Source organism: Anarhichas minor, unplaced genomic scaffold, assembly GCF_050575085.1.
Source record: "Anarhichas minor isolate MPS153535 unplaced genomic scaffold, ASM5057508v1 ptg000004l, whole genome shotgun sequence".
In the NCBI taxonomy this organism is placed as follows: Eukaryota; Metazoa; Chordata; class Actinopteri; order Perciformes; family Anarhichadidae; genus Anarhichas; species Anarhichas minor.
In genome coordinates this window covers 7405593-7428805 of record NW_027466450.1, presented here as the reverse complement: position 1 = coordinate 7428805, position 23213 = coordinate 7405593, and the positions used below count along the sequence as shown (strand labels likewise).

Sequence of the window (23213 nt, the reverse complement as noted above, 5' to 3'; positions counted from 1 at the left end):
ATAAATAATGACTTGAGATTTAATAATATGCATTGATTTTTAATGAATAAACATTAAGATATGACAAGTCGCATAAGGAGTCGGAACAGGAACAAAGCCATCGTTATTGTTATTAGTGACTATAATTATTTTTTTATATTAAGGAATTACATGACGGATTGTATGTGAAAGGGGTCGCTCATAGTGACGTTTTAATGTATTTCAGCTTGTTTCGTTTTTCATGTTTATTGTTTTCGTTCAGTCTGCAGCTATCATAATGTCTTCATAAACTGAGACTAAATATTGGACATATATTCATCATGTCAACTACAAATGAATGCAGTTTTGCTCCATGTCAGCTGGTTGTGGGAATTGGCAAATGTTTGCTCACAAGTTTTGCATCTCAACGTCAAGGGTGATACATGTCAATGTTGTGTTTACACCTTGGTTTTGCTGCTTCCAAATAACCAAATAAGCTTTGTTATTGCTGGTTTAATGAGGCACAAGGAAGCCTTTTACCTACATGCATAGCTGCTTGGGGCCAGTTAGTGAGGCCTATTCCTTTCAACATGAAATAATAAAGCAACTTTTGTTTTGTTTAGAACGTGTATTAGTTAGCAGTGAGTGGCAGATAAGAGCCCGCATTAGCCTTTGTATTGTGTTTATATTTCCTTTATATCTGCAGCAGACTGACTTGCCATGCTGCTTGAGTTTATATTTGTAGTAAGTTTTTTTTTCCCTCTCACTGGAATTTTCCTTTGTATTGAGCTCAGGTGATTTCCGCATGAGCGACTTTGGGAGGAGGGTGGTCAAAGTTCCAGGTACAAAGTCAACAAACAGCCACAGTCTTAAAATGAAGGATCCTATCAGCACCTGCTCTGTGAGTATTTCTTTGAAAAATCCACTTCTTCTTGTTCCACTATACTTAAAAATATAAGACTTGAATGTGCATTTGATTCAAAACTTTGTATGGGTTTGAACTCCGTGGATTCAGGCCATTATTGCTTCATAGAGCCTTATCCTCTGTCTTTCAGTACAACCAACTCTATCAAAATGTGAAACAATTTTCAAAAACCGGGGAGTACTTCTGCAAAGAACTTATGACAGTTTTTCAGCAAAGGTAGGTTCAGTACAGTTGTGGCCGTCAGACTAACTATTAATGTCGGCAGGAGTTATTGTTTGACTCAGTTATTGTCTCTCGCTGCAACCTCTTCCTGTTTTAGGGCTGAGCTGGAACTTACTTATGCCAAAGGACTACAAAAACTTGCTGGCAAACTCATCAGGGCCTCCAAAGGAATGTCAAATAAGTAAGAGAGACACGGTGCTGAGTTTTGAATTGGCTCTGTCTTTTGTCTGTTTTGTGTTCAACATGACCACTTCCTGCCAAGTGGTGTACAGAAATAATGGCATCATGGGAAATAATATGCACCTAGCAAGTTAAATGTGATCAAAACACAGGCAGCTGGCAGGCTAATGAGCCTACAGCGCTAACCTTTTCATGCTGGCTCCCCACTCAGTACCACCTACAGTGCCTGGTGTCATGTGTCAGATGAGATGTACTCGAGAGCAGATGCCCACAGGTAGTTGTCAACCCGAGTTCACCTCATAACTGTGCCTGTCCACAGATTAAACCAAAGACTTGGAGTTAAATAAGGTGTGTTGTTCTCATTTCAGATCATTAGGAAATGCATTTCAGCAAGAAGCAATCCTGGAAATACGACAAGTCTTCGACGAGCATAATAAGAGGAAGAGACCTGTATGGAATGATTTCTTTATCTTTGTATCAGTATATTTGTCTGTTGAAAGCTTCCTGTCATAACGTGTCTCTGACCTTTTCTGTGCTTTGATAGCTTGACAATGCCATTGAAAGAAGTGGAAAATTTGTGACGACTAATTGGAGCGAGCAACTCAAGGTAAAGAAAAAAAAACATGGAGCAGAAATATGAATCAGCTAGATATGTATTATCCTAGTGCTGATCCATAAATACTTAATTCATAAGGTTTGTGTGACGAGCAATGTTATGTTATGCAAAATATAGTGAAACCTTTGATGTATAATACTATAGATTCATGTAATACTAGGTTGACAATGCATCATGTGTTGAAACAGTTACAAGCTCTTAAAAGTAAAATCACAATACTATTGCATGACAGGTTATAAAGTCTTAGAGGCCTCTTGGTACTGTTAAGAAAGTATTATGACGGCACCATAATGTTTATATGACTTCATAACATGTTGTGCAAAATGTGCAAATTGATCACGAGTGACTGTGATGTTTGAATTTATGAAGTAAACTGTAAAACTGTTGCTATGAAACACCAAGGTTTATAGCAACTATAACACCATAGTGTTATAGCTGCTGTAAAAGACTTACAGAAATATAAATAAAGATATATTCATCATATACATAATCCAGCAGGCATCCATTTAATGGACTATATACCTTGCCACTAATGTACATAGCCAGTTTACACAGGTTTAAATTAAAATCCCAATTTAAAGTTGCTAATGTGGATTCTTGTCTTTCCTCGTCTAAAACAGGTAAAGAAGAAATTGCTTGGATTAACAAGAGAGCATGAGGCTTTGTTCAACTTTGTTGAGAACAACAGGCAAATGTGCACAGAAAAAGAAAAACAAAAGGTACCGTATATAGTGACCAATCTATAGCTATATTTATTAAAAGCTGCTAGGAAGCTTGCTAAATTGTTGTCCTGCTCTTGACTACAGATGCTGAACAGGCTGACTAAGTCTGCAGAGCTGCAGGCGCGGGTGGATGAGGAGTACTTTAATGTCAACATGGAGGGTCATCAGATGAGGCTCAAGTGGGAAAACACACTGAAAAACTGCTACCAGGTGCGAAAAAAAAAAAATGCTCTCCTGATTCTCGCACTGTAGGCATTTAGTTGTTCTCCTTATCCAGAGCGCCTTTTTGTGAGTGAACAGGTAGGTTTAGTGTCTTGCTCAATGACACCTCATTTGTGAGAAGAGCTGAACCAGTGAGCTTTCGGTTGCAGAAAATGCTCTATAAGCAGTATGTCAGTTCTCTGTAGACAAGGCATCACGGTGCTACTTCTGCTTTTTTCAGATCATACAGGAGGTGGAGAAACAGCGGGTTGAAGTTCTTTGCAACATTTTGAGTAGATACAACCTCCACATGTCCAGCTTTGGGCAGACCCTCAAACATGTAAGACACCCTGACCTCCATCCTGCTCAATGTTCACAGCATCATCGATGGATGTTATAACTTATATCTGCCACTTCCAGGGCCAGAGACAGATAGAGCAGACGGTGCAAAGGGTGGACATGGATAAAGACATACAGACCCTGGTGAAGGAAAACAGCATCACAGCTGAAGATCACAAAGCTGAGTTTTTGATGGCTGATTATTTTGTAAGTCTGAAATGTTTTGCTCCGAGAAAGCTTGTCTGCAGGCCACAGACTCACCCAGTCATCTCTGCAGGGGGTGTCTTTCTGATGGGGGCCCAGTTTGCAAGCCACAGAAATGTATTTATCATTTTCTGACAGGGCCTGACATGAAGGTTGTTTTTTTTTTGTGTGCTCTTATATAAGTTGCTGCTTTTAAGTTGTGTTACGAATTGTTTTATGTATTTGTCAGGTTGTTCTCAGGTCTCACTTGAAAACCTAATCCCAATGGATATGAATGTGCAGTGCAGTAGTGACAACAGCATGTTTCAATGTCCAGGAAATGATCACAGTCCAAATGACCTTGTAGCTTTGGCTCAGTGGTAAGATTTAGACCATCACAGTTACTGATGCGTGATCTGTGTTCTGGATGCCTCAGGAGGAGGACAGCAAATCACTGATGGCCAAAGGCCGAAGAACAGAGGCCATAAAACTCAAACTGCAGCGTCTGGAGGACAGTATTACAAAAACAAAGAAAGACCGTGAAGGCGAGTAGAGCACATTATCCCTTAAATAATGCATTCAAACTGCACAATATAATCTGATGGAGGTGGGGGGATCGTTTTTTAGTAAAGCTTAGTGATTCTTGGACAGCACCGCGTGAGGTCATTAATTTTGTTTCTAAGTCACCTTCAACATTATCGTTGCAGGAATTGAAAAACTGATGAGAACATATTCTGAAAATCCATCTTTTTCAAACCAAAAGAACCTCGAGGAAACTGAACTGCAGATTGATGAGGTAAGCGGTGTACAGCGTGTAGAGTGGATGGATGTATGGAGGTGTGTGCGGATGGATATTTACTTTCAATTGACCATAAATTAGATTTGCTGTAGTCTTCACTAACGCCACCTTGTTACTTGTAGAGTACTCTAAAACTGGATCTCCTTGACGCCACTCGCTACAAACTCTATGCATCACTGTCTGAATTAGAGGGGAAACCCAAGACCTTTCACCGATTTAGTGAAAGCATTGTGAAATGGAAAGACAAGGTAAGACTACATGCATCACTTTCAAGACATGAAGGTATGTTCTGGAGTAGTGGTAGCTTAAGTGTAACAGCATTTAAGAGGATCTATTGGCAGCAATGGAATATAATATAATATTAACAATCAATAAAGCATTAAAAGCAGACCAATTGGAACCACAGTGACATACATGATGGGAATAATGGACAGACGATGTGAGAAAGAGTATTTGACTTTTCCTGGATTAAAAAAAGGATAGTGTGAAAGGTTTTTGCAAATTGTGAAACAGCCTTTCATACTTCATATTTCATGTGATCATGCAAGAATAGCTGAATCAAAAAACAGCTGTGTGGGAGACTTTGATTATATTTAAAGATACAGGTATTATAAGACTGATTCCCAAGATCACCTAAAAGTATTCTAAATCGTTAAAAGTACTATCATCTAATACTTTTACTTACACAACATGGATATGGTTCCTATTTTGTATGCAACACATTGTATTCCTTTTAGTAAGTTTGCATTCGTACTACAACCACCGGTTGTTGAGGCTTGATATTGAATATAGTCAATACAGCCCACCATCACAAATTGACCTCAAAGGGCTTTACGATCTGTACAGCATACAATAACCTCTATATTTAGACTTGCTCATATCAGCTAAAGTATGTGCAGAAGTACCTCTAGTTAGGAACCACAACTATTGCATTTTATGTAACACAAACTATGCTTCCGTTTAAGGACTGCGAGCACAGCGTTGTTCAACTGACCCGTCCAGTCAAACTCAGGAGGACCCCGTTCAGATCCCAACAATCACTGAGAGCTTCCATCATTTACAAAGGGCCTGTTGAGTTTGAGGCACAGCTCAAGTCCGCGGAGGCTTCGCCGCCAAGTGCCAACGACCAAGTCCCTTCACCAGCTACAACACATGAAACTGTAGAGGGTGGCAGTACTGTTAATGGACACCTGCCTCCCAATTATGATGACAAAGAACAAGGTAGTACTACAAAGATTTATTTCAATTCAGCACATTTGGAATTTCATCCTGAAATTAAAGCAATGAAAAATATCAACATCGAACAGCTCAAGTAACACCGGAGCTGTGCAGTATCGGGAAATGCAAGGCCCTGTACAGTTACACACATGAACACGACGATGAGCTGACTTTGAAAGAAGGTAAGCGGCAACTCAAGGGCAGAATATCTAAACCAGTAGAGGTTTATCAATGATCTAATGAAACGACTGCATTTCTGTGTCCCAGGAGATCTTCTAGACATTTACGGGAAGGAAGAGAACGGTTGGTGGTTTGGCAAACTTCACGGGAAGAAAGGCTATTTCCCTTCAAACTATGTTGAAGAGCTGCCTGTGTTGAGCAGCGTCAAATCATCCGATGCCTGACGGACACAACTAATCTACAACCACACTATAGAACTCACCCTCAATCAAAAAGATTCAGTTCTAAAGAGCCGAACATGTAATGACAACAACTGGATGCCTCAAACAAACTAGAAAATGTGTTTGTACTGACTGATGATATTCATGGCTTTAAAATGTTAATAAAAACAAAAGCATTGAGTTTAATAAATGCTTCTCTGCTGTCAGTTAGGATCTATGATTTTCTCACTGCTCTCTAGAGATATTTTGTAATGCAGTTAGAACTCATGTGTCTTTTTTAATTCCAATATTGTGTTTTTCATTATTTATGCCACATTGTGTACAGATGAACTCGACTATAGTGAGTGGTTAACATGTATTTTAATAGGTGAATATGATTTACACAAGTAAAAACAAAGCCCAGCTAAATAAAACTGTAAACTTATCCCCACCCACTTTAAACTGAGTAATGACTTGAGAAAATAAATGAAAACTGTTTACCTCATATGTGAATGATCAATTAATACATTAATGTTTACTTCTGGAGAACATCTACAGTAAACAGGTGAACCTTTCAGGACTTAGAGACCCCAGAACACCTGTTGTCTCAAGGCCAAACTCCAAGGTTTCAAACAATGCCAATTAGCAGTATCCACTAAACGGTAATACGACCATGCTCAATAATGAGACAGGACATTAACACCAGTGTTGATATATTAATTACATTTTCTTTTTTCATTCTTATAAGCATTTTCCATTATCCTCCCTCCAAATTTGCTGAGGACCCCCACTTTGAAAACCACTGCATTAGTCCACATTGCAGCAAGAACTTCATTGCATGGCATTTTATTCTCCCATTCATTTAATTTTAGCAGCGAGCCTGAGAGATAAACTCCTTCCTGATGTTTGCCAGGAATGCTGCCAAGTTATTGGTCTCCTGAAGCCGGCTTTCCAAGACTGGCAAACACTCAAGCACGGGGTCACTGGACACAACTGTGGGAAATGAAAAATGTAATTATAGAAGCCATTTACAATGGTTGTTGCAGGATAAGACTGGTGATATTCCATATTTATATTATTGTCCATAAATCCCATGAAAAGACCAAAAGCAACTGTGAAGGACTCTGTCTGTTAATACTTTAAAACTGTCAGTGGAACTGCCATGATTACTTCATAATTAAAACTTTAATATTCAAAATATATAGTTTTCATTTCTAAATAATTTCCCAAATCAGCTGGGTAATGTAGTTTTAGGCAAATCTTATTCAAACAGGAGTACATACTGCCTTTGTTAGGGACTATAAATGCTCCATTTGTAAGTTGTAGATTAAGACACATGTGGTGCTCCAGTGTGTATTTATAGCATCGAGGCAGTGCATACAGGATTGAATCCATAATAAACTACAGTGGTCGTGTTCATGGGAAGGAACACATCAGCCAATGCAACAGTGTGACACATTTATATGTTTTTAATAGTTTTTGGATAATAGTGGAGCACTATGACACAGAGAAATGTTAAGATATACGAGGCTTTGGCTACACAGAAGATACTTGTGAGTATGATTAGTTAATTGTTGGTTTTGGTTCTTATGGCATTAGTGACAATAAGACAAATATAGAATATTGTGAGCAACATCTTTTCAGTGAAGGCAAAGTCATAGTTTCATTCAACTGCATTAAATGATGCTATTACAGAAGAGTTTTCTGATATACAGTACGTGTGCGTAACTTACTCTGGTACGATCCGTCTTCTTTAATCCCCATTGTGACGACATAGGCGCTCTCCTGATCCGACGGGTTGATATTTCGGAAAACAAACTGCAGCTTTTCCCCTTTACAACAACGACAACAAACACATTCTGTAGGATCTGAAGTCATAGTTACTTCAATTAAAGAGAGTCAAGGCATTACCTGAGACAAACTACAGTTATTGTATTAATTAATTGCTATTAATTCATATTTAGAAAAAACTAAAAGATACTGAATACAAATATGCACATTTGGCATACCTTTAACCAATTGTGTTTTGCCGAGGATTGTTCGCATCTCCATCCCTAAATGGTCTTGAAAGACTACTCTGGCTTTCTGGAGATTCCTCAGTCTGTTTTTGTTTGCCTTGTTTTGAGACTTTATTACTGAAAAGAGAAAAGTGCACGGGTCAGTTACTAAATGTTACACTCACAAATGAATGTGTGATCTACACCATTCATTTTATTTTGAAATACAAACGTACACTCTTTTCTCTTAGCTTGCTCCTCTTTAAGTTTCTCTATCTTCTGGATGATGTCGTCTTTCTGCATTTCCTTCTGCTGAATCTCAGATATCATTTCAGAAACAGCATGCTGTTTCCCTTTCAATGACGCCTTTTTCTGTACCAAGTCTGGGGGACAAACATTGCATTAGCCAAAAATACACTTTCACATAAAACAATCAAGCTGCATTACAACTTGTTGTTCCATCCGTTTGTATCGGATAATGAGGAATTATTCAGCACATGAAAATTATGGAAAATAAAAAAATATCGGGGCCAATATCAATAACTTGTAAACATAGAAACACACTGATGGCAAGCATGAAAGGCCCATATGCAATGCATAAACTCACCTCTTTTGAACATCTGTATTGTCTCAAACAGCATCTCATCATCCTTACATTTCTTTAAACACATATCTGTACAAAAGGAAAAAACTTCGTGTAACTATATACTGTATGAAGTATAAGTGTAAACATTACTGCCTATATTTGATTTGAATATAGACCCCCAGGAACAAGGCAACAACTACTTGGGGTCCCAATAAACAATGTCTCAAACATACCAAGTGCAGACTTCACAAACTGTCTGTGGGACTGGCACAGCTCTGTAGTCATGTCGATGATCTCCCCGTATGTCTTAAGCTGTGTATTGTGGATCTCCTCCATAGCACTGGTGAACCCGTCACTCATGTTTGGATCGGTGATGGACGTCATGATGTTCACAATCTGCAATAAAAACAACAGATAGCACAATGCTAATCATGTAGCTACATGCAACAACAACAACAAAAACATTACTCTCAGCTTGCATTGCACTTTTTGAAAATATATTTTATAGAACTTGTATGTTGAGGTTGAAGTTGAGAAATAAATACAAACGTTAACTTTAACGGTTAACGTGAGTTAACGTTAGCCGTAGCTTGCCCAACATTCGCGTTACTTCTCGTTAGCTACGCAGGAAATTAAGTCAATGGACTTTTACAAATTGACATCGGATTAGCTAACAGTTAGATTATGTAGATGTGGATGACATTGCGGTACTCACATGTTTTAATGGGCGGCCGTTGATCTTTGTGAGTTAACGTCTTACTACTGAACCAGTCGTTATTTTCAAATATCCGCGGTCTGCATACAGGAGGCGGGGAATGAACACCGGAAATGACGTTTATGTATCTTCTTCTCTTTTTTTTTTAATGGTGGTTGGCACGAATAATGTTGCATTTGCGCCATCTAGCGAAAATGGTTTGCAACTACAATCTACATTTACAAAATAAAATCATATTAATACAAGATTTAAAAAAATGGTTGCTGACTAAACTAGGTGTGTATTAAAGTCTATGCTTGCATTACTCGGATTTCATCAAAAATCCCTGACATTAATGTAGTGTTCCTGTGTAAATGTAATAGGCCAGGCTGAACACCAATACAGTATGTGTAAGTCCTCTTTGTTTACCTTTTTTTTAGCGCCTCCGAGCTTGCCCTAGTAACCCTGTGTTTCAAAGCTATGAATTGTGGGTAATTCCCTCAGGCAAAGTCTGCAGGAATGCAGACTTACAGAAAGTGTGCATAAAGGGCTCAACATGTCTGAGAGAGCCCTCAAGCGCTTGACGATTTGACAGTGGGGCAGCCCTAAACTCTCACAGAGAATGCATCTCCAACTTTTTAAATCCCTGAATGTGGACATTGGACTCAGGATGTAGGTTCATGCTGCATGCCAAATAACTTCTACTCTAAAATGTCTGATATATAATGAAAAGTGCTTTGAAACACGATTCAAAGTCAGAGATTCTACTTGTAAACTTGGGGCAAATCCATCTACCCTGACTTCATGAAGCGGACTATTTTACTCTAAATTGGACCATGATTTACAAAAGGAACATCATGCTGTATTGAGGAAGACTTGAAACTATAAAGACCATAAACTTGTGTTTACAATGTTTACAAATCAATTGAGGAGAAGGGTCATTTTATCATAGACTTCTATACGATCTGAGATCTTAAGAACCAGAAACGTCGCCCCCTGATGGTCCTTAGAAAGAATGCATGTTTAAGGCACTTCCACGTTGGCTTCACTTTTCAGGGTCATGTCCAGACGGTAACCCCAAATTTGCGAAAACGTACAAAAAAGGTGCTGTCCAACGACCTTTCCTAACCTAAATCATATGAGATCAATGCTTCGCCTTAACTATTCATGGTCAAGACCCAACCTTCACCATCTATTGAGAGCTTTGCAATTTGTAGGTTACCTTCTGAACATAACCACTTTTCACGACCGGAGATTGCCACCTGACCGTAGTGGTCCTGGCACAAGAGTACGCTAGCCAAAAGTTACATTATAAAGTATGAAGGCTCCATCAGTTGTTCAGTGCTTGGTTATGCACAGCAAAGATGGGTTAATAGGTGCACACAGCGCACACTGGGCTTTTCAGACATGACTGCCACAATAAGATAAAAACAAATAACTTAAATTAAGAAGTAAAATAATGAATTAGAAAGACAGCAAAAAAAAACGTGACTTCTTTCATTACAAGGCTCGTATAAAGGTGATATGTCCATGAATGAATGTTTAGTACTGTGCACTATTGCAGGTCGATTTTTCTTCTTCTTTCGCCTACAAATCAGTAAATAACACTTTTTACAATTTAGAGTTTTTTATTTCGTAACTCATTTCCTGCAAAATATTTAAATATAGCCAAGGGCACCTTGGAGTTCCCACAATACAACTTGTATCTTTATTGAGAATTTATACCACCTTGTGGTGAAACTGAGGAAGTTTGAGTGGGCTCAAAATACCCAACATCAAGTTCAGAATACTGAAGCCTACAAGCTTTCAGAATACCAATTTTGAATACGCAAGTACTCTGACATAGATGACTGTGCTTTTTAAATGGGAAAAAAAACATGACGATAGATCCACTGAACTGTGGATGCCAGATGGACTGTGTTTTGCAGTATTATGGAAAGTCCATTTTGTTGCTTCACTGAGAAAGAGAATATAAATGAGGCTCAAGGGATCAAGGGATCTCTTCTAGTCTGTACAATGGCTAATATGTAAGAACTGTAAAAGCAATGGTCTGTAAAACTTCTAAAGGCTTCGCAGCTTGTAAACAGCTTTTGTAACATCTCTTAAAATGTGGAGCTCTCACAACTTGGGAACACATTATTTTATATCTTGTGGGCTCAAACTGAATAGCTTGCAGTTGTTGCCATCGGTCTGTTTAATGATTTATGATACCAGGTTGAGATATAAAGCTATCCCCGGTGTAGAAGGGGTTCATGGTGCTGAAGAAGCAGCTGGGTCACTCAGGCACACAGAAAGGGAATGGATTTAGTTTACAGCCGTGGGGTGCTCGTTATACAGCCCCTCCAGAACAACTACAGGGGATACCATGACTTCCTCAACTTCATGTCAACTCTGGAAGACCCTCGAAATATTTTCTCTATTTATTTCCCTCTCTGGTTCCATCTCAGTCATAATGTGGGCACTAAAATGATATGGGCGACTGTTATCGGTGACTGGTTCAGTCTTATTTTCAAATGGTAAGCCAACACAATATATAATATTCAAACTTTCAGAGCAATTTTTTAAATTATAGATTTGAATCCGATACTTCTTTTTCATGATTCTGTTTGGGCAGCGACCTTATTGATGGGTTGTGTGTCTGTGAAAAGGCCTGAAGGGATACCACCACATCAGCAGAGCACTAAAGGAGCCTCGGCCTGATGCAACGCACACTATAGGGCAGGTCGATTTTCTCTTGAAATGTTATGACATTATTCTCATTAAATGACAACTTTAGTCTTGCAATATTGCTCAGTAGGAATATTATGACAAAAGTTTGAAAGTAATACAAGAATGCCTGAGAGCCTTACTGTTGTAATTGTAACTTGGCACTTGAATTTGGTGTTTTCCTTGAGATAAATGAAGACATTTCCACCAAATTGATGCATAAAATGCTATGTTATGTTTTTTTGTTTGAACAGGGACAATGCACACATGAACCTTATTCAAAATAAGGACAAAGATAACGTACCAGGTTTTAGCATATTGCTATTTTCAGCCCATATAGTCCCTGGGCAGGAAGGTAGAATAGTGAAACACTAATAAAAATTAAAGGGCACAAAAATACCCCTACACAGACACAATTACATCGAAGGAGTATCAAATACAGAACCATGGTAGTCAATAAAGGTATACACACACACGCAATTCTTTAGTCTATTTAACTAACTAGTGTTGGAGTCGATAAAGGGTAGGCTGCTGATTGGTCCTAGCACCAATGCAAAATAAAGTCAGACACAGATGTTTCTTCAAGCTCGGCTTAGCAAGTACCCTTCGCATTTAGAACAGTTGCATCATTTACCAGACCTCAGGTGCCATTGGATGCTAATCAACCACAGATGGTGGGAAAAGTGTAACTACTCTGCCTAATCTAGGTACATCAGAGACTCTGTTCTACCTCATTACATTTTGTCTGATTAATCTGAAGTTGCCTGAAGAAACTAAGCAACCCCATAAGAGATTATGTAATCCTCACTTGGCAAGATACACATTCATACTTTCGCAGTACAAACACAGGTCCTGCTGGAGAGAAACCATGAACGATTAAGTGAAAGCTGAAATTGGCAGGGAATTATCAAAAATGATACTGTATGTCCGATGTGTTGTTGAACTGACACAAACGCATATTACTTGAAGCCTAACAAGATGGATTTTAGTGTGATCTGTCATCCCGCGATTCCCTCGTGATCTTGTGATATGGAGATATTCCAGATGCCGTGCAAGGTGAAAAGACACATAACTCTGCAAATGAAAGGGTTTATTTCGACCAAACCACCAAGTTTTAACGAATTGGTGATTATTGGAACAGTGAAAAGACTAACATAGACGGTTTTAGTGATTATTTAGTTTCTGTCGAGTTTGAATGAAGTGTGTTTTACGATGATCGGACAAGTAAAAACACAATATGAAGATTAAGTCAATTTATTTGGACTAATATGTAAAATATGCATTGATTGAAATGTTGTCTTTGAAAGCTATTTTAAAGGAGAGGTATGACGGCATTGCATGATGCACAAATGTAAAATTATATATATATATATTATCATACATTCCATCATATGCTCATCATAACCTATGTGTCTGCAGGCGTCTAGCAGATAGGAGCGCCCGTTGTGACCAATTTATAATAGGCGCCCCTCTTGGCCATGAGATTATCATGAGTGTCTTGCTCTATGACGACTCCATTGGACATCACTGCTATGATGTCAGCATTCTGGATTGTAGACAGCCGGTGAGCGATGGTAATGCAGGTTCGTCCTTTTCTCGCCTCATCCAGAGCAGACTGGACAATCTAACGGGAAAACAGAGCTTTGTCAGGATTGTTATATCATAAAAAGATACACTTATACAAAGGAATACCTCGCTTTATGTTCATGTTGTTTGGGGGTGTTATTACCTGTTCACTCTCTGTGTCCAGGGCAGAGGTAGCTTCATCAAGTAGCAGGACCTTGGGGTTTCTGACGATGGCCCGGGCAATGGCGATGCGTTGTTTTTGTCCTCTTGACAGCTGGGAGCCCTGGGCACCAACCTGGGTCTCATATTTCTTAAAATTCGTAAATGTATTGAGAGAAGGAGAGAACGCGAAAGGTCACAAAGTCAACAATGCTGTAAACCTTTCAAGGAGTCCGCCATGTTGCACCACCATGTTTCTACAGCAGCCCAAAACAGACAAACCGAACACATGGCTCTAGAGAGGGCATTTAGCTTTTTTACGTTACCTGAAGGCTGAGCGGAGGGGTATTCAGTTAGTTGCAAGTTGACATTTAAATGTAATTCTTGAACATGGAAACAGCAGTTGAAAAAACATCCTCACTACTATTTAGTATCTGTTCTGGAGTTTTCATATCACGTGATCTTCCTCAGCAGATGGAGTTTGCCCAGTTGCTCAACTGATCATCTCGACAAACTCAATCAGATGCAGAAGATCATGTGACACCTAAGGACAGAGAGTTTATACTAAATAGGGCAAACATAGGCTAATATGCATCTTTTTGAGATGTGCCAAAAAGGTGAGAAGTTAAGGTGTCTCTCCTTACTGGGAGACCACTCTTTTTACAATATTGTTATATACTGTACATAAAGTATATTTAAGTTCTTTCCCATGGGTAGTTCAAAGGCTTTCACCCACAGGAGTCTATCATTGAAGTTTTCCTTGTCAAGCCATATAGAACGGCAGGTACCTAATCCAGATACACTAAGATCAACAATATCAAATTAAGTCAAAACTATGAAGTATTTATTCTCCTTTATAGCTGCAGTTTTTGGAGCAACTTAAAATGTGAATGCTCTCTGTATTAATGCAGCATATAATTAATATCACAGTCAAATTAGCTACCAACAAAACCACAATATACTGTATGTGCTTGTGTGTTGTTTGCAGGTCCTTTGCTGGGTGGAGCTGAGGTGCCATCAACCTAATTGGGAACACCTGGCCAGTGTTCTTAATCTTTTTAACCCCCGCCTGCCCAGACGCCAGTGTCGTCAGTCCGTCCTCACCAACCTGTTGTTTCTTTGTTACTTTGACATACTTCAATACATTTAAGGTTGTTACTGCAAACTAATAACCAGGATTTGTAATGGCAATGTATGCAAAGTTGTATCCTTAAGTGTTTCCACTCACATCTGGAAGCGTCATCACAAAGTCGTGAAGGTAGGCTTTCTTTGCAGCCTCAACAATCGCTTCCATGCTGACACTGCATGTGTTATCTCCATACTGAATATTCTCCGCTATGCTGAAGTCAAACAAGACTGGCTCCTGGGACACTATGCCAATCTGAGATCGTAGGAAGGGCACATTGACTGTATGAGATGGGCGACCATCAATCAACTGAAAATAAAAAAAGATTACATATTTAAGACTTTGGCATTGATTAAACTCATTTTGTGATCCATGAAATGAACTTCTAAATCAGTCTACATACCACTCTCCCTTCATCAGGGTCATAGAACCTTTCCAACAGTTGAACACTTGTGCTCTTCCCACAGCCGCTGTTCCCAACAAACGCCAAAGTCTGACCAGGCTTCACAGACACAACCAGGCCGTTCAACACCTGGACATCTGGCCGAGTTGGATAGGTGAAGTTGCAATTGAGGAACTCTATTTTACCTCTGAAGTCATCCTAAAGATGGATAACTAGGCTTAATCATTTGAAAGTAACATCGTGGCAGAGTGACATCCCATTGGGTATTATTCTGTCTTATTTCTGAAATCAACCAACCCATTTCTCTCCATCTGCGTGGCTTATGTTGATTTTAGGAACTCGGTCCAACAGTTTGAAAAGCCGAGCAGCAGCAATTTTGGCTTTGGCATAATCTGGAGTGAAGGCGGAAGCTTTGCCCAGTGATGTCCCACTGGTTACTACAGCTGTAATCACTCTGGAGGAACACCATACAAGCACTGGGTTGATGTTTGGTAATCACATCACAACACATAAAAAAAGATTTCAATATAGGATCTGAAAAAGACAGATTTTCTCATTGAACGAAACAATTTTACCAACCTGAAAACAATCATGTATTGCAACCCCTCAGACATAACCAGATGGCCTCCATATCTAAACGAAGCAGCATATGCCATGAAGATGACACACTGGGAAAAACCAAAACAAAGCCCGTAGATGTTGGCTGTCTTCCTCTCAAATTTAAATGGAAGAACAAGTTTCTGCTCATATGATTCCACAAATGAGCTCTCTTTGGCCAAGCCTGCAATGGTCCTGATGTTGGCAAGAGCCTCACTGGAAACCTGCGGGAGAAATTTTAGATTTTACATGCCTTTTGGTTTCTCAGAGAAATGTATATCAATGTGCCTAGATGGCAAATGTTCTTTGGAGCTTACCTGACCTGCTGCTTCCATGGCTTTGTTATCTTCATTTGCAAAACCTGTCAGCATTTTAGCTTGGAACACACCACACAGCCCGATGAGTGGCAGGAAGCACAAAATTACCAAAGTTAACTTCCAACTGAAGTATATAGCAATGATGAAAGACGCTCCGATGCTGGTCAATGAGCTCACGATCATGCCAATCTGAGATCCTGTTGCCTGAAAAAGCAATACCAGCCCCAAAATAATGCTGTAATTACTGTACAATACCAAACCTATATCTTTTATATGTTATAAATAATGTGAAATAAGCATGCAGGCCTTTAAATATGTTACTTACCCCCTTCACCATTGATGCATCAGTGGCCAGTCTAGTGGTCAGAGCTCCAGGGCTGTTTTTGGGGTCATCAAACCAACCAATCTCCTGTCTCAACATGGCCTGGAAGCCTAATTTTCTTAAACGGCGGGTCAGCAGCTCTCCAGACTTGGCAAAAGCGTATCCCTTAAAACATTAAATCAGAGTCAGTCTACATGTATATATTATATCAAATTGACAATGAGATTATGTACTCTAAAATAATTCAGCAAATTGTGATGCAAACCTGCAAAAACTGGGAGAAGAAACTAATCACAGCCACAATGCAAAACAGAATACACATCTCGTTGATCTGTTTCGTCTGTTCGTTCAAGTCACTAATAGCGAACGTCTGCAAATACAAAGATCACATGAGTCATTTGCACTTCAGCAAACTACATCAGCTTGTAAAAAAGAATATATGAAATACGCAACCCCCACCCCAAGAATTTGGCTGAACAGGATAGCATAGATGGGGTTGACAGAGCCATTGAAAGCAGCTCCCACCGAGCCCAGCAGCATGTAGGGCCATTCTGGTTGGTTGTATTTGAGGATACGTTGTACTGGGGCAGGCTCAATATGTTCGTCTGTATCGTCCTCACACGTCTGTTAAACAATACGCATTGGAGCTATTCATTTCCACAAGATAGTTAGAGATAAAGTAAATGTAATACACAGCATAAAAGAAAACCTCAGTACCTTTTCTGTTGTGAACTGCTTGTCCGAAAGGATCGTGAGGCTGTCTGATAATGTGCCATTTGACAATTTGCTCTGAGATCGCAGTCGACAAGAGCCCCTACAGGAGTGATATTGAGAACATCAGATTATTTTTTTTTATTATTATTTTATACTGTATTTTGTCTCATTGGATCTTTTTGAGCTGGATTTTTACTTCACCTTTTACTGGATGTGCGGCTCCTCACTTTTAGATCAAAGTCTTCTTCGAGAGCGTCCCTGTTCTCATCTGGAAGTTAAAAAAAAAGCAATACAGCTTTAATACAAGTTTTGAAGCTTCTGTTGCCCTTTAGCAGACACAGGAAGAACCTTTATAGGACTGCCCACTAACTCCTGCCGACTGCTGAGGGCTTTGAAATGTGCTGTTTGAAACAATCACTTGTGATACTGGGAGGAATGTGTGGGTACAGGGAGACAGGATTAAAGTCTCATAGAGCGGCAACAGCTGATAATGCCGCCTGACCGACGGTGTCAACACAGAAGCGTAACACCACCCTCCGGTTCCCTCTCAGGTCAACACTGTTAGCTCTGTCAGGAGCACTATTTATGCTATTAGCACTGTTAACGTCGGGCCGCCAATTCAGGCGTCACCATGTTGAGAGCCGTGTAGAGGCAATAGATATGCTTTGACTTTGGAAATTGAGCACCTTTTAGAGATTATAAGCAACAATAACAACCGCTCTGTCTCTCCAGCAAACTAACTATACTTGAGTTTTGGACATAAGATAGACATAAGATAGAAATATGTCACTGTTTTCTGGAATTTTATACATAGAAAGATCCAAAATTTAAAATCCACAGATGCATCTATAATGACAGTTGCAGGCAACCCTACTGTAATGATAGGCAGCCCTAAATACATCTTACCTTTAGTTGTGTTGGATGTGCCTTGATTCTGCAGGGTGACCAAAGTGAAGAAGACACCTTGCCTTTCTATTAGCTCACTTTGTGTTCCCCTCTCCACAGCCCGTCCATGGTCAAATCCAATAATGACATCTGCATTTCTAATTGTGGAAAGACGATGGGCTATAGAAATTGTTGTCCTGCCCATGCACACCTGCACAAATACCAGCTATTAGGGTAATTCCACAAAACAGGATGTGTTGCTGAAGTTAATGGTCAAAGTGCACTCAATGATGTAGTCTATGGACAGAAAGTGGCTCACCTTGTCCAGTGCCTTCTGGACAACAGCCTCACTCTCATTGTCTAACGCAGATGTGGCCATATCTAGCAGCAGGATCCTGGGGTTTCGGATTAGAGCTCGAGCGATAGCAATCCTCTGCTTCTGTCCTCCACTCAACTGTCCTCCACCTTCTCCCACCAGAGTATTCAATTTCTGGTGGGAAAAGTAGCAACATGTTAATTTTAGGCTGCCCAAATTCACATATTTGACTGTGAAACTGTATGCACTGTAATTATTCTGTATCATATTTAAATACGTAAGTGTACCTGTGGCAGATCCATGATAAAATCATAGGCATTAGCCTCTTTTGTCGCCTGGATGATGTCTTCCATGGTTACTCCAGGTCGACCAAACTGGATGTTATCTGCAATGGTTGTAGCAAACAGCGTTGGCTCCTGCTCTACAATACCAATGAGAGAACGGAGCCACTGGATGTTTAAAGTGCGAATGTCATGGCCGTCCAAAGTCACCTGAGAACGACAATTAAATATGTGACATTACACCGAAGCCTTCAACTTCTCCAGTGATGTCCTGTGTGTCTGTGCAGTTGCTCAGATTGTTACCATTCCTTCCTTTGGGTCATAAAACCTTTGGAGGAGCTGGATTGTGGTGCTCTTCCCAGATCCACTTGGTCCCACAAAAGCAGTGGTTTCTCCTGCTTTGATCTGCATGCTCAGATCATCTAAAATCTGAAAAAAGTAGTTTGCTCTTTGTGAGTTAAATTTTGAAACGGGAAAAATTGACACAAAGAAATGTGTGTGGAAGAAATGTACCTTGACTTCAGGCCGGGATGGGTAGTAGAAAGTGACATTATGGAACTCAATGTCACCTTTTACTTTGTCTAATTTGTGACCTTCTTTTGAGAAACAATCAATTTCTGGTTCCTGTGAGCATAACAGCACAGAATGTTATTTTACATTGAAGATTATTTTTTCTTCAAATGTTCTGTTTCAAATCTGTATCATAGCTGCAATAAAGTCTTAAGTAGCATTCAGATTTTACCCGGTCAAGCGTGTCAAAGATGTTTTTCGCTGCAGCACAACCACAAACGAATGTCTCCAGGCAGGGTGAGGCCTGGCCCAGGTTAATGGCCGCCATGAGTACTCCAAAGAACACCTGGAAAAACATAGCAGCTTCATGGTGAAACAAAGGCCACTGACTTTCAAACACTCATATTATATGTTATAGAGTATCAGAAGTTGAATTAATTAATTTTCACATACCTGAATAAGAGCACCAGGAGACAGCTCCTTGGTGTCTATGACCAACTTAGATCCATACCAAAAGGCCAAAGCGAAACACAATAAAATGATGCACCACATGTATCCTTGAAAAACGCCCACGATCGTGCCCTTTTTCACTCCCCAGATCTGAGCTTCTGCAAGGTTTCTGTCATATCTGTACAAATGTCACATTTCAGTTTAATTCAGAATCATGGGGTTATGGCTCATCATCATTTGCAAAGCAGAACAACTTCTTGTGATCTTACAAAATTACGAAATACCTCTCAATTTCTTTTTCCTCCCCACCGAACGCTGCTACTGTCCTGATGGATGCCAGGACCTCGTCAGCCACTGCCCCTGCCTTTGCATAGGACGTTAGCTCTCGTCCTGTCAGCCTGGCCACAGCCTTCAGCAACAAGAATTACACAAAAACATTAGAAAGCATATTTAAAGGTACAATCCGAAGATCTCCAAAACAATTTTCTATGGTGGCACCGATGCCGATAAGCGGTCGATCTCACTTCCCAGAGATCTCAACAGTCTCCCCTTTCCTGGGAAAGTCACCTCAGACCCTCAGTTCTTAATACTGCAATTAAGAACTGCAATTAAGAAAGCAAAGGCTTTCAACAGTGGGCCATAGGCTCAATCACCATTGTGTTACCTCATTCGGCGATAGATAGGGACTTAGCAGTAATTTATTTGTATGATAATCTTCAAGATTATTACATTTTTTTGTGACATATGATACCACGCACTGTAGCAATTTACTCCCTTCCAGTGCTAAGAAATCATTGTTTGATTCACAACTTTACCATGGCCATTAGTGCAGCAGCTATGCCAATCAGCGGGCTCACTGATATGACCACCAAAGTCAGCTTCCATCCACCAATGAATCCAACCATGAAGCCAAACACGAACGTAGAGATCCTCTCGATGAAGATAGACACCTGGTCAGCGATGGCATTGTTGATCTTGCTGATATCACTGTAAAGGAACAGAGAGGCTATTCTGAACACTCTCCCAGCTATGAATTGATAAGAGCCTGATCTTTAAGAGCCCCAACTCACTCTGACATCCTTGTGTTCAATTCACCAACAGAGTTGCAGTCAAACCATCCGATCTCCATTTGCATTACTTTTCTGAAATAAGTCTTTCTCATTTTATCAATTTGTCTTGCAGCTGCTGACATCCAGAAGAAAATCTACAGTGAACAATCAGAGTTCTACAAAGTTATTTCTTTTGGTGATGTGCAACAATGTCAGAAGTCATACTTTCTTAAGATGGTTTTAAAATTGAGGCTGAATACGGAAATAAATACATACCTGAAAATAACTAACAAACATAACTCCTAATCCAATCCCAACATAGTAATATGCAAACATGGTCATCTCTGCTTCAATATCCACCCTGCAGAGAGAATAAATGAGTAACAGCCGCTTTTTCAACTGCAACAACAATCACATGAACAGTTTAACAACTTACCCGCAGTAGACAGAGCTGTTTTCAGCTGTTTCATATATGGAGCCATTTTTCCAATAGATAGTGTTGTTGTTGCATGTCCTATTTTCATCTTTCAGTGCTTGGACCTCAATCTCATAAGACACAAACGTGTTTGTCATCCTGCTATATACCAGAAGCATGAGAGGTGAAGCTGCACCGTGTATGATGGCACACAAACCCCCTACTACCATCATCAAGGTGTCTTTGCAAGTGGCAAAGCGAAACTGCAAAAACAAATTTGAATTCAATTTGCAACCCATTTTGTTTTAATTTTTATTCTTGATGATCAAATCAAAGAAGAGGTAAATAACAGTGGTGTAGAGGGGTACATAAATGACTCAGATCCTTTACATAATTAATGCGACAATGTGAAATAGTCCAACACGAGTAAAAGTCTGACAAACTAAATCCTACTTATGTAAAGGTACATGAGTAATATAAGCTGTCAAGTACATGATTATTATAAGCAAGTTGAAGTTCCAAAGTACTCATTCTGTAGAAAAATGGCCTCTGTAACGGATAACATAACATTTTAAAAGCTTATAGCATGTTTTTATGTTAAATCTTAATATGTTAACCAGTAACAAAGGCAGAAAGAAAATATAGTGGAATAGAGATACTCAAGTAGCTCAACATTGATACACAGGACTGATGTAAATATCTTCATCAAGCTAAAAACCCACCTTTATAGATTACATCTCCACAACCTTGCTAGCATGTTTCAAACAAATCAAAATTAAAAAGCAAATCTCTAAACACTCTTACTGGAGCACTGGACAGGCTGTTAGTTATCCGTGTGAAAGCGATACCCTCTTGGTGCTACGTTGTGTAAAAGCACTTATTTTGTCCCTTTGGACAAAAGTGTCATATGAATGTAAAGTAATGTAAAATATACTGAGTTACTTTCCACCACTGAGAACAAAAGGCGCAAACACACAGTATTTACCAGCTGAAAGTATCCAACACTCAGAGTATTTTCTTTTTTCTTCTCATCTCTGTAACACATGTACATTAAAGTAACAACAACATAACCACTGCAGGCAACGTGTTCTGAAACATACAGTAGTTTATTGTGGGAGATGTCAATCAATACAAACTTACCCATTCTCAGTGTCTGCTAGAAAAGGAAGTAAAGCTATATTCAGTTACCCATTGTTACTTGCTTTTTATTTATAGAACTCTATTATTGTGTCTGTTCTTTTGCAATGAAAATAGATCACTTACCTCTTTTTTCTGTTGTTGTGAATTTAGTTGATTTCTTCATGTTTGCTCCCCCGACTTAGGCAGGTGTCCTCACTATAACAGATGGATAATATATAGATATATACGTGTATACATATATATAAATGGATGTTAATCAATTGGATTGTCATCATATATGAAACTGCTCACTATAAGGTATGTTGACTAACAGGGTCATGATTTCTGCGAAGAGTCATTACAGTTTTTCAAAATGTATTTTTTATTTGGCACTTTGCGCTCCACAAGCCAGGTGCTATTTATTCCCATTATATTGGAGAGAAAGCAGACATCTCCATAGCAGATATCTCCCAAACTAGTCAACTCACAGCAAAACAATCTATACTGATAAATAGCACTACAGGTATGAGGAAAAATACGTATTTTAGATTTTTGGGGAACTGTCCCTTTAAAACCCTCCTGTTACCTTTGGGTCAATTTGACCTCATTCAATTTTTAACATCTCCAAATAAATGATTGACATAATTTATTCGACAACTGGGTAAACATAAAATGAACATGATAATATGTTTTCAATGTCCTGTACACATGCTGTACGCATCGGTGTTCTTTGGGGTCAATTTGACAGGCTGTTTTAGCAATAAAACATATAAGAAATATCAACATTTTACACACATTTGTTTTGTTTGTTTTGGATGATATTGAGGTCACTATAACATGCAATTTTATAATCTTTAAAAACCTTTAGGGCCCTAACCTAACATAACCATAACTGTAGTAGTGCGAGAACCACTGATAGTTCACACGACATGGGGGCGGAGCAAACACTTGCACAGCAGCCTTCTAAACCATTTCTCTTGGTGCTCTGTGTGCTCTCTCTTTCTGCTCTCTCTCAACTGAAAATGAATTGTAAGGAAAGGTTTTCTGTCGATGAGGTGTTGTCTCATCTCTTTGACCATGAAAGTGGCATAGAGGAGAATGTGTCTGAGACAGAGCATGATGTTGAGGAGGACCCTGATTATGAGGCATCCTCCTCTGATGAGAATGAGACCCTCAGTGTTGACCCTCCTGTTGTCTCTCAGCCACCAGCAAACACACCTTCCAAAAATGGAAGGTTATTATGGTCCGTCTCCCCACT

At 39.4% G+C, this 23213-nt stretch overlaps 3 protein-coding genes across 3 annotated transcripts; 1 reads left to right on the top strand and 2 right to left on the bottom strand.

Annotated features, from left to right (window-relative positions):
- Positions 1 to 817: 817 nt before the first annotated feature.
- nostrin (nitric oxide synthase trafficking) lies at positions 818 to 6140 on the top strand. The gene is made up of 16 exons (XM_076103825.1): positions 818 to 859; positions 1014 to 1099; positions 1203 to 1286; positions 1497 to 1559; positions 1654 to 1735; positions 1830 to 1892; positions 2522 to 2620; positions 2708 to 2833; positions 3066 to 3164; positions 3245 to 3370; positions 3783 to 3891; positions 4054 to 4142; positions 4268 to 4393; positions 5111 to 5366; positions 5453 to 5545; positions 5631 to 6140. The coding sequence occupies exons 1-16, from the start codon at positions 833 to 835 to the stop codon at positions 5765 to 5767; spliced, it is 1665 nt and encodes a 554-aa protein (XP_075959940.1). The 5' UTR covers positions 818 to 832; the 3' UTR covers positions 5768 to 6140.
- On the bottom strand, positions 6108 to 8722 carry spc25 (SPC25 component of NDC80 kinetochore complex). Its single transcript, XM_076103836.1, has 6 exons — positions 8560 to 8722; positions 8348 to 8413; positions 7977 to 8123; positions 7753 to 7878; positions 7477 to 7575; positions 6108 to 6736 (listed from the first exon to the last, which is right to left on the bottom strand). Exons 1-6 carry the CDS (start codon positions 8708 to 8710, stop codon positions 6612 to 6614), a joined length of 714 nt encoding a protein of 237 aa, XP_075959951.1. The 5' UTR covers positions 8711 to 8722; the 3' UTR covers positions 6108 to 6611.
- A 4427-nt stretch (positions 8723 to 13149) lies between these two features.
- On the bottom strand, positions 13150 to 21881 carry abcb11a (ATP-binding cassette, sub-family B (MDR/TAP), member 11a). Its single transcript, XM_076111939.1, has 25 exons — positions 21822 to 21881; positions 20858 to 21099; positions 20698 to 20782; positions 20443 to 20576; positions 20188 to 20359; positions 19657 to 19781; positions 19376 to 19550; positions 19155 to 19268; positions 18926 to 19036; positions 18716 to 18841; positions 18419 to 18622; positions 18135 to 18305; positions 17837 to 18026; positions 17132 to 17198; positions 16934 to 17030; positions 16676 to 16840; positions 16482 to 16586; positions 16220 to 16381; positions 15895 to 16098; positions 15560 to 15801; positions 15278 to 15434; positions 14981 to 15178; positions 14680 to 14886; positions 13456 to 13602; positions 13150 to 13350 (listed from the first exon to the last, which is right to left on the bottom strand). Exons 1-25 carry the CDS (start codon positions 21879 to 21881, stop codon positions 13150 to 13152), a joined length of 3861 nt encoding a protein of 1286 aa, XP_075968054.1.
- Positions 21882 to 23213: the final 1332 nt, after the last annotated feature.

Bases quoted from the DNA above. Each gene is read 5' to 3' on its own strand.
- abcb11a (XM_076111939.1), bottom strand. From the start codon at position 21,881: ATGTGTTACAGAGATGAGAAGAAAAAAGAAAATACTCTGAGTGTTGGA. The intron at 21,100-21,821 runs GTAAATACTGTG...TTGTTTTTGCAG, and splicing joins GTGTTGGATACTTTCAGCTG to TTTCGCTTTGCCACTTGCAA. The intron at 18,842-18,925 runs GTACATTTCTTC...TACTTTTTTCAG, and splicing joins CATCCCGGCCTGAAGTCAAG to ATTTTAGATGATCTGAGCAT.
- spc25 (XM_076103836.1), bottom strand. From the start codon at position 8,710: ATGACGTCCATCACCGATCCAAACATGAGTGACGGGTTCACCAGTGCT. The intron at 8,414-8,559 runs GTATGTTTGAGA...CCTTTTGTACAG, and splicing joins GTTTGTGAAGTCTGCACTTG to ATATGTGTTTAAAGAAATGT. The intron at 8,124-8,347 runs GTGAGTTTATGC...TTTGTCCCCCAG, and splicing joins AATACAGATGTTCAAAAGAG to ACTTGGTACAGAAAAAGGCG.
- nostrin (XM_076103825.1), top strand. From the start codon at position 833: ATGAAGGATCCTATCAGCACCTGCTCT. The intron at 860-1,013 runs GTGAGTATTTCT...TCTGTCTTTCAG, and splicing joins ATCCTATCAGCACCTGCTCT to TACAACCAACTCTATCAAAA. The intron at 1,287-1,496 runs GTAAGAGAGACA...CTCCCCACTCAG, and splicing joins TCCAAAGGAATGTCAAATAA to TACCACCTACAGTGCCTGGT.